Raw genomic sequence first — 10645 nt, forward strand, 5'->3', positions numbered from 1 at the left:
AGAGAGACAGAAAGCGGGAAATCACCCCCTGGGGGGATGGCCATGCCACAATTCCTTCTCCACTCTCCTCTTGGGATCTTGGGCACGCACACAGACGTGCCCAGTGTGAGTTTAAGCCACTGGGTCCGGGACTCGAACCACAGTTGACCACGTGGGAGTCCAGCGACATAGCCATTACACCAACTGCTTGTCCCAACCACACAAATCTTTGTACCTTTACTTTTGTGTTTTCCTTCATTGCTGCAATTTTTACTCCTTGTCTTCATCTCCAGATATCTTTAATTTTGAGAGTTGCGGTTCTCCTCCCCCCCCACCCCAGGGCTTGTGCGTTATATCCGGGGAAAGATAGAAAGGGAGAACTCATCCCTCGGGATAGCCATGCTGCAGTCCCTTCTTACTTTTCTCCTACCCGCCCGCTCCCAGTGTTTCAAGCCGCTGAGGCCCTGATTCCAATCATGGTCGACTACGTGGGAGTCCAGCCCTTAAACACTATGCCACCTGCTGGCCCCGTCCCCAGATCTCTATTCCCTGTTTGCAGCGACATTTCCCAGCCTCACTAACTCTGTATATAACTTAGGAATTTATAACTTTCAGTGACCTGCCTTGCATTCTGAGATCCGTACATTTAAACTTAAGCATGCCCATTCTTTCTCTCAATCCCTATCTCACGGGTCTCATTCCTAGCCCTCCACGTTATGCCCCAAATCCCCGACGCTGCGCCCTCACCGGTGCCTTCTGGCAGGCTCAGGACATCCTCGCCCTGCACCCAGCGGTAGCACGGGAAGGCCGCCTCCGCGCAGGCGCCCGGGCCCTGCACGGTGATGCGGTCGCAGAACCACGCGTCGTCCAGCAGCCAGCGGTGTTTGCGCAACTTGACGAACTGCAGTGGCCCCAAGTCCTCGGGGACGTCGTGATCAAACTCCTCCTGTGGGACCAGACCGGGCCAGACTTAGTAGCAGGGACTCTGGAGAGGCGACTTTGCTGGGGGCTACGGGATAGGAGAGAGACGAAAAGGAGCGGGCCCTTTGTGTAGCCTCAGTTGATCCAGCCCTTCCAACTCCACATCGCCTCGTGTCCTCCCCTCACAGCCTGCGCGGCAGGTCTCAGACACCTTATCTCAGCGGGGGACCAGGGACCGCTCCAGCCCAGCTGGCTTGAGTTGGTGATTGCGCGTTAACGCCCCTGTCGATCCCGGGAACTGCGCTCCCCACCCCGCGCCCGCGCCCTCGCCCTCGGAGGAGCTCTGTGACCGCTGGTCATATTACCCTGGCTCTGGGGTCCTTTGGAGGAGATGGAGGCTGCGAGGACCAGGGTCAGGAGAAGGGGTGTAAGCTCAGCCAGATCCTCGCTTCAGACCTTGTCCCTGACCTCTCCCTCCTCCCTAACCCACCCAGCTTCCCTACTCCCGGGAAGTCCCAGTCAGCGAGTTGCGCTGTCACCGCACACCCGGGCCGTGCTCCTCGCCACCTCCCCCGCGACGAGCCCAGGGTGGTCCGAGGCGGTCCCAGCTCCCACTTGCTGACCTCGCCGCGTGCGGGACACAGCTGCAGCTCCAGCTCTGCCTCCCCGCACTCCCCGACCAGCCACAGCTGCACGCGGTTGAACGACCTGGAGAAGAGCCAGGCCCCGGTGGACACGCGGATGCGGTAGCGGACCATGGCATCCGCGGGAGTCGAGGCGAGCGGGTCCCGGACCTGCGCGATTCCTGGCACCGCCCAAGGCCGCTGGCGCCTCAGGGTCAGTTCTGAGCCTTTTAAAAATGGATGTGCATCCCCGCCCTCTAAACTTAGGCGCTCCCCTGTCCCCGCCCCAGACTAGCCTAAACCTGCGAGCAGTGGAGCTGAGCCTGAGCCCCAGAGCAGGCTGTGGGGAGGGGCTGTGGCTCCAGTCCGAGCACAGGTGCGGGAGGAGAGAGACGGGCCGGGCCTGGTCTGGATGAGGCCGAGGGGTGGGTGCGGTGGCACTTTTTTGGATCCTCCAGAAGGCCTGGGCACAGCAGGCTCCGAGTTGGAGTGAGCAAGGGTGAGGGTACTTCCTGAGGTCTCCAGGTGTGCGGGGGGAGAAAGGAGGAGGAGGTGTGTCCCTGTTCCAAAGGGTTGGGAAGGCCTCTCCTTTTCTGGGCTGGCATCTGGGGAAGGCCACCGTGGTCGCGCTGAGCGCTGGGGAATGGGCCCAGCGCCAGGGGCAGCTCTGCGCTAGACCCGGTGGGGCCCAGTAAGTCCTCTGGTGTCTGGTCTCTACCGCCTTTGGGCCCTGTGTGGAATTCCATGACCTGGGCTTCCCCAGGCTATCTAGAACTAGGAAAGTAACAGCCCAAGACTTGCTCCTCTACTCATCCTCCCCCCAAAGTTTCAATAAAACACAAAACCTTGTTTCAAACAGGACATTAGAATCCCAAGTAATCCAGGCCAGCAGGTGGCCTGCCGGCTAAGGTGCTGGACGCTCCCACTTGGCTGACTGTGGTTCGAGTTCTGGACCTGGTGTTTTACTTTCTGGCTTTCTCTCTGTCTCTCATCAAATTAACATGAATGAATAAATAAAATTAAATAAGTCATTTTTAAAAAAAAAAATCCCAAGTAACCAAATACCATGGACCAGACATTTGGAGAATGGCCGGAGGCAGGGCCATGAAAGCCTTTTTACCCTCCAACCTCCACAGTGAACTGGAAAATATTAGGGATTAGGGAGAGCAGTTGAGTGTTGGAATACAGTGTGGAATCACTTAGGGACCCAGCATATGTGGTCAGCTCTGTGAACTTTGTCCATTCCAGGTAGGCACAGCTTCTTCCCCTTCAGAAGTTCAGATTCATGTTTTTGTTTGTTTGAGAGGTTTTTGCTATAGGGCACGTGTGCTCTCTGGAAAGACAGAGAGACAGAAAGTGAGAAATCACCCCCCCCCAGGGCAGATGACCACACCGCAATCCCTTCTCCTCCATTCTCCTATCGGGATCTCAGGCACACATGTACATGTACCCGGTGTGAGTTTAAGTCACCGGGTCCGGGACTCGAACTGCGGTTGACTACGTGGGAGTCCAGCGACATAGCCATTACGCCAATTGCTGGTCCCTTAGGTTCATGTTTATCGATTTCCTGGTCCTTTGCGGGTCTCAGGGTAGACACCTGGGAACAGCGATGAGTCAGTGCTGGTCAGCGACCTTGTCTGTGCTAGAAGGATGATGCTTTGGGGCTCAGGCTTCATTGCCCACCCAAGAGTCAATCAGATGAACCCTGCAGCCTGGGTGCCTATCTAGAACTTCTTCCAGGTCATTATATACATTTGGCTTATAGTGGACGTGTCTGGTAGACAGGGCTAGGTCAGGCAGGGTAAATCTGCTTTCTTGAGCCAGACCTCAAAAATGTCTGTGTGAGCAGATTGTTGGTAGGGACAGGTAAGGCGTTCCAGTTCTGAACCTGGCGGAAGTGTCTGATCCTTCCTGGGTGCCACACCTCTCTAGCCCTACTTTGGCCACAACCTCTGTGCTGGGGACCACGTGTCTGCCTTTGCCAGGCCCTAGTTCTTCCAGTTTTCTGGAGCCACCTCATTCTGTAATATCCAAATAAAATAGCTCACATTCTCACCCTATATAATACAGGACCCGGCACACACACTTTGTGAGTCACTTTTCCCCATAGAAGAGATATTGTTTCCTGTCTACCTCCAAAATCAGCCCCTACTTCCACCTGCTTCTCTGTTGTTTTGTGACTCCTTATCTGCCCCTTGTAGTGTACTGTGAGGTCACATGCAGAGAGAAAAAGAATGCATAATTAAGAAAAATAATTCTGGGTTGACTTTATGGCCTAATGGGTAAGGAGCTGGATCCCACACGACCGACTATGTGGTTGAGTCCTGGACGCAGTGGCTTGAGAAACACTGAGCATGTGTGTTCAAAATCCTGAAAAGAGGGAGAGATGGAGGAGAAGGGATTGCAGCGTGGCCACTTCCCATGTAGGGTGCTTTCTTCTCTCTCTGTCTCTCTTTGGCAAGGACATGTGCCCTCTAGCATAACAAAAACAAAAACAAAAAAGGAACCTGAGCTACTTCATATGCAAAATGAATTAATATGTCTAAATACTTAGAACAATGCAGCACTTAGTCCTCCTGAGTGTTAGCAGCTATTATTACTACTATTATTATTTTTTAGGTTTTTCCATAGAGCATGTGCACTTGCCAGAGAGAAACAGAGAGAGAAAAAGTGAGAAATCACTCTTCCTCCCAGGAGGATTGCCACTCTGCAATCCCTTTTCCTCCATTCTCCTCTTGGGATTTTCAAATGTGCACACATGTCTAGGGATTGAACCATAGTTGACCATGTAGGAGTCCAACACCTTAACCACCACACCACCCACTGGCCCCATTATTAGTTGCTATTCTTTTTTTTTTTTTTTTTTTTTTTTGAGAGGTTTTTGCTATAGGGTGTGTGCGCTTGCCAGAGAGACAGAGAGACAGAAAGCGAGAAATCACCCCCCAAGGGGGATGGCCACACCGCAATCCCTTCTCCTCCATTCTTCTCTCGGGATCTTGGGCATGCACGCACACGTAGCTGGTGTGAGTTTAAGCCACTGGGTCCAGGATTTGAACCGCGGTTGAGTACATGGGAGTTCAGCGACATAGCCATTACACTAACTGCTGGTCCCAGTTGCTATTCTTACTTACCATTGAATGTCAGCATCACTCCTAGAAATTCCTCTGCTATCCCTCACCACTACTGTTTCTCCGTGTCCCTCTACATACCCTAACCTCCCATCAGGGCTCTCACTCTTCCCTTGCCCTCCCTCCCGCATTTTCTTTTCCTTTTTAAGCACATACACTAGGTTGAGAGAATATAATTAAAAGCAAAAATCTCCCAACCCAGAAAACCTCTCCACAAAGGTAATAAAGAAGACCGTTCTTACTGAATGAGATAGTGATGCACATCCCAGGCAATTGCTGAGAAATGGCAGAGACAGAGGGCGATCCTTACAGCCAGGCGAACAGCCCACTCCGAGCATGCTCTCAAGATAAACACCAACTAGTCCTCAAGTAAGAGGATTTGACAGCACCATTTGTCACACGTCCCAGATTCATTTGGTGTTTGGGGTGACATCCATGTTAGGCGATTAGCTTAATCAGATAAACAAACTTCTCGTATCTTTTTGACGGGAGATAGTTTGGCAGCTTGGCCAAGTGCCCTCGTAAGTTAGCCTCCTCCCCTCCCACAGCACTGGGAGATGGCAGCTCTATCTCCCTTGGTGTTTCCGTATCCAGAGACAGTTCCCAGGTCCTTGAGAAAGACATTCCTGTGTAAGAAAGCTGGCAAAAAGGCTCTTGTAGCTTTTGAAAAGATTTATACACATTGCAAAGAGAGAAAAGAACTCACAAGATTTCTTTTTTTTTTTTTTTTTTTTGAGAGGTTTTTGCTATAGGGCATGTGTGATTGCAAGGAAGACAGAGACAGAAAGCAAGAAATCACCCCCCAGGGGGGATGGCCACACCACAACTCCTTCTCCTCCATTTTCCTCTTGGGATCTTTGGCATGCACGCACATGTGCCCACTGTGAGTTTAAGCCACCCAGTCTGGGACTGGAACTGCAGTCAACTACATGGGAGTCTAACCACATAGCCATTACACCAGCTGCTGGCCCCTAGAACTCACAAGATTTCTAAAGCAAATGCTGTAAGAAAAGCAAGGAGGGAGGTCTCTTTCCCAAAAAAAAAGAATTAAATTATGTTATTGTTTGGGCCAGCAGGTGACACAGTGGTTGGGCAGCTGGATTCCCATATGTTGACCGCGATTTGAGTCCTTGACCTAGTGGTTTGAGTCACTCCAGGCATGTGTGCGTATGTGCCACAAATCCTAGGAGGAGAACGGTGGGAGAAGGGGTTACGGCATGGCCATGCCCCTTGGGGAGTGATTCTCCCTTTCCCTCTGTCTGTCTCTCCACTCTGGTGAGCACACACGGTCTATAGCAAAAACCTAAACATTTTTTTGCTGTTGTTGTCCTTACAGCTGCCGTGCTGTCCTTTGTATGCCCCAGGAAGGGTGAAGTAAGGGCTCGATTTTACCTGAACCCCTCGCACTGGAAAAGCGCACTTTGGCACATGTCTACGCCAAAGGGCATTCTCTTCTCTTCTTCCAGGCTCCCATCGCCCTATGCCATAGCCGACTTCCACATCCTCATGACCTCTCTCTGCAGAACAATTTAAGTCCTTGATCAAGGTTTCTCCCACTGGGTTATGCCCCAGGGAGTGTGCACAAGGGAGGATGGACCTTACATTTCATTGCCAAAAAGACCTGTTAAAGAGATTTTCTAAACTCAAGAATAATTTTATCCTTTTTCTTCCTCCAGCGCTGATGTGTCTCTAACTGCAGTTGGTCTTGATGATAACGCCACTGTCCCCACTACATTAGGGTTCGGAACCCACATTTGGCACGGGGCTATATAAATTCCTATCTGTCCCTTGGGGCACCCACACATTGGACACACAAGCATGGCCTTAGAAACAATGTCATTTTAAACTCTGTCATCGGTAAGATGTGATTTCAGGGTAGAAATTGTATCATTTGTTTTCTCAGTTAGTAATCTGGGTACCCATCTCTCCCTACTTGCAGGAAATCCAGTACGTCCCCCTCTGAGTTGCTGTCACTTGCTCTGTCATTGTCCTGTGCTATAGTTTGGAAAATCTTGTCCTGCGCAATCTAGCGGGTCATTTTCCAGTGCTAGAGGTGCCTGCATAGGCTACAACAGGGCCATAGACTTGGGTTTCCAAACTTTGTTCTTAAAGGTTTGGGTGACGTCCCCAGGCTTGACCATGGTGCTGAGGGGCTGTGCCAATTTTGTGTCCAGCTTCGGTTTCCTGGACCTTTAGCCTTGGAGTAGAACCTGGTCACTAGGCCAGCTGGTCATCAGATCTGGCCATTTTCCTCACAGGAGGTTCCCTTTTGGGACACTGGCTCTTCTTCCCTGCTGGTAGATCTTTAGTAGGACTTACTTTAATACGGAGCGAAGTCATAAAGAATCAGGGTTTCAATCTGTCTTTCTGTCTCTTTTTATTTCTCTCTTCCATGTGTGAGAGAGACAGAAAGGAGATGGGGGTGGGAGAGAGAGAGGGATAGAGAGAACCCCAACAAGGTCCTGATGGCCACCCTCAGTGGATCATGGACACGCATGCATCGAGTGTGCTCAGGGAGATGTCTGTATTTGACGGAATCTTTCCATGTGGGATTGCCTATAGACCATTGTGGTTGACCACTGTGCCACTCACTGTCTAGCCCTCCTTTTTTTAAAAAAAAAAAAATTAATTTTATCAGTTTCTCCATGAGAGACAGAAGAGATAGCCATTTTTAACAGGAAATGTGTGGATCATTTTTCACTTTCTGTCACTCCAGTGAGTGCACGTGCCCTATAGCAAAAATCTCTTTAAAAAGAAGAGAGAGAGAGAGAGAGAGATCATGAAAATCTCCAGAACTCAGTAGTTACACACCTGACTCATTTTTTGGTTTTTAGTTTTTATGTTTTGAATTTACTGCATGCACCTGCCAGAGATAGACAGAGAGAGAAGGACAGAGAGAAGGAGAGAGGGAAAGTGAGAAATCACCCCCCCAGGGGGATGGCCATGCTGCAATCCCTTCTCCTCCATTCTCCTCTCAGGATTTTGGGTATGCACACACATGTGCCCAGCGTGTTTTTCCAGCTGTTGGGTTCAGGACTTGAAACACACAGTCAGCCATGTGGGATCCAGCCACCTTAACCACCACACCACCAGCTGGCCAAAGCTGCACTCACCATTTCTGTAAAGGCTCAGCTAGGTCCCTCCCTATAGTACCCACTGCTAGTCTCTTCTTCAGGCACCACATGTCCAACCGCTGGACTCTTATTCCTGTACAGTTTCTATCCTCTGGCTGTTCATTTATCCTTTTTATTTATTTGTTTGTTTGCTTATTTGGTTATTTTCACTGAAAAGGATTTGTTAAAGTTTATTCATTTGATTCATGATAGAGAGCACATCCTGTATAAGAGAGGGAGAGAGAGAGAAAAGCACCCCCGATAGGGTCTTTTTACACTGAGGTTCCCTCCCCTCAGTCCTCTGGGTTTTCAGGGTTTTGAGGATACATGCATGCTCTACCTGTGATGTGATTCAGGTTGACCTGGCCAGGGATCCAAACCAGCAGCCAGCCATCTGACTTACGGCACTATAGTTCACTATGCTACTGATTGTGCTGCTAGGCTAGGGCCCCTTTTTAAAAATATCTGGTGATCCCTGGTTTATCCTTTTTATTTTTAAGAGTGAGGCACTAAAAAAGGTCACCATGGCCACTGATTTTTTTTTTTTTTGGAGAGGTTTTCGCTATAGGGCGCGTGCGCTCGCCAGACAGACAGAGAGGAACAGAGAGACAGAAAGCAAGAAATCACCCCCAAGGGAGGATGGCCACACTGCAATCCCTTCTCCTCCATTCTCCTCTCGGGATCTTGGGCACGCACGCACACATGCCCGGCGTGAGTTTTAAGCCACCAGGTCCAGGACGCGAACCGCAGTCGACTACATGGGAGTCCAGCGACATAGTCATTATGCTAAATGCTGGTCCCACTGATGGGTTTTTTAAAAAAATGGCCGGAGATTGGGTCTTTTGGTTTGGGACTGTCTGTGGTCAGTAACTGGTAGGTCCTCTCTATTGAGGTGCTTGGTTTGTCCAGAGAACAGCCTTCCAGTTTTCTGTTTGGGATGTTAGAAGCCTGACCACCAGAATTTCTGGCAGAAGGACTGGCCTAGTGGCTAAGAGAGCTGGATCCCATATGGACGACCATGGTTTGAATCCTGGCTTTAGTAGCTTGACAAACACATGCTGGGCATGTGTGCATGTATGCCTAAAATCCCAACAGGATAGAGAATGGAGAAGAAAAGATTGTGATATGACCATGCTCCATTTGGGGTGGGTGCTCCACCCTTCTGGTGAACACATTCGCCTTCTGACCTAAAAAAAAAAAAAAAAAAAAATTTTTTTTTAAAACAGTATTTGAAGGAAGAGGATTGGCCTTATAGCCTAGTGGTTAAGGGAGCCAGATCCCACATGGCTGACCATGGTTCAGCTCCTGCCCCCAGTGGCTTGAAAAGAAAAACACTGGGTACATTGTGCCCCAAATCCTGACAGGATGGAGAAATGGAGGAAAAGGGATCGTAGCATGACAATATTCCATTTGGGGGTGACTTTTCTCTTTCTCTCTGTCTCTCTCTCTCTTTCTCAAGTGCATACACTCTCTGGCAATTGAAATAAAAGAGTATGAAACTGGGTAAAGAGGATTGGAGTTGCCATTCAGTATGTTGACTTTCATTAGATATTCTGTTTTCAACAGGGTACCTCCTTCTGATATTCCAAGTCCAGGGTTCCCCTGCTCTATCAGAGAATAACCCTCTTTTAAAAATTTTTTTCCAGAGGGCATGTGTGCTCTGTGGAGAGACAGATTGAGAAACACGTCCCGTGGGGAATGGTCACACCACAGTCCCTTCTCGGTTTCTCCTTTTGGAATTTTAGATGTGCATGTACATGCACCCGGTGTATTTCTCAGGCTGCTGAGTCTGGGACTTGAACCACACAGTTGCCTTAACCACCATGCCGCAGGCCAGCCTCAAGAGATGACCTTCTAAGTCATCTGCTGAGAAGAAAGGAGTATTGCCTGAGTGGGTGATAAAGGAACATGGAGGGCATTTACTTTTCATAAAGATTTTCTATCAGTTCTACTGTGTCCGACTCACTGTGCCTTTATAGTCAGGAATTATTGGTATTTTAGTTGTTGATTCCTTCTGGGGATCTGCTGTCCTTTGTCCCCTCCAAAACTCATGCAGAAATTTGGCCCCCAGTGTGATAGTATTGAGAGATGGTGGGACCTTTATGAGGTGATTAGGTCATGGAGTTGTTGTTCTCATGAATGGATTAATGTAATTTTTGTAGAGGTTAATTCTTTTTTATTTTTATTTCATTACTATTATTTTTGAGAGAGTTTTGCTGTAGGGTATTTTTGCTCACTGGAGAGACAGAGAGACAGAAAGCAAAATATCACTCCCCAGGGCCAATGGCCATGCTCCAATCCCTTCTCCCCACTCTCATGGGATTTGGGGCATGCACACACATGAGCTCAGTGTGAGACCTGTTTTACTCAAAAATCATAAAATTCTGTTTCGCCAGTTCAGTCTTATGTTCTAAGTCTCTTCTGCTGAATATGCAGTGTTGCTGTGGTCCAATCTTTCCGTTTAAATCCTGGAAGTTAACATTCTACGTTGTTATTGATATTTCTTGTCCCTAGCATTAAATTGGTCATTTTCTTGGCTGCCTTTTGTTCTCTTATTTCTGTATGTATGTTTAGTTTCACTGGTCAAACACTCCTTTCAGAACTTGAAGAGTGGGTCTGCTACTGGCAAATTCTTTCAAGTCTTGTTTATCTGAGAATGTTTTTATTCTTTTCATATGAAAGATAAACTTTCTGGGTATAGCATTCTTGGTTGAAACTTTTTCACTTAACACTTTGAATATATTTTCCTATTCTTTTCTTGCTTGCATTGTTTCTGATGAGAGGTCTGAGGTTAGCCTGGTAGTATATAACCTTTATAAGTAACCTGATGTTTCTCTCTTGCCAATTTTAGTATCTTGTCTTTGTTTGTAGATTTGACCAG

The 10645-nt window shown here is 48.7% G+C and overlaps 1 protein-coding gene and 1 long non-coding RNA gene across 4 annotated transcripts in view; one reads left to right on the forward strand and one right to left on the reverse strand.

Moving 5' to 3' along the window:
• ALOX12 (arachidonate 12-lipoxygenase, 12S type) overlaps positions 1 to 1677 on the reverse strand; it is a 19300-nt gene extending 17623 nt beyond the window's left edge. Inside the window, exons 1-2 of the mRNA XM_006151849.3 lie at positions 1524 to 1677; positions 727 to 925 (exon numbers count right to left, since the gene is read on the reverse strand). Of these exons, the coding sequence (XP_006151911.1) occupies positions 727 to 925; positions 1524 to 1658 (334 nt within the window). The 5' untranslated portion in view covers positions 1659 to 1677. The remainder of the gene's footprint in view (positions 1 to 726; positions 926 to 1523) is intronic.
• Positions 1 to 10645, forward strand: part of LOC102493813 (uncharacterized) — a 50525-nt gene that overhangs the window by 20788 nt on the left and 19092 nt on the right. Inside the window, exon 4 of one of the 3 annotated variants that reach the window (XR_001370609.2) lies at positions 685 to 791. The exons of the other annotated variants lie outside the window; for them this stretch is intronic. This is a non-coding gene — a long non-coding RNA (uncharacterized LOC102493813). Of the gene's footprint in view, positions 1 to 684; positions 792 to 10645 lie in introns of those variants that run through there. 3 annotated transcript variants of the gene reach the window in all.

Source organism: Tupaia chinensis, unplaced genomic scaffold (assembly GCF_000334495.1).
Source record: "Tupaia chinensis unplaced genomic scaffold, TupChi_1.0 Scaffold000330_1, whole genome shotgun sequence".
Taxonomy (NCBI): domain Eukaryota; kingdom Metazoa; phylum Chordata; class Mammalia; order Scandentia; family Tupaiidae; genus Tupaia; species Tupaia belangeri.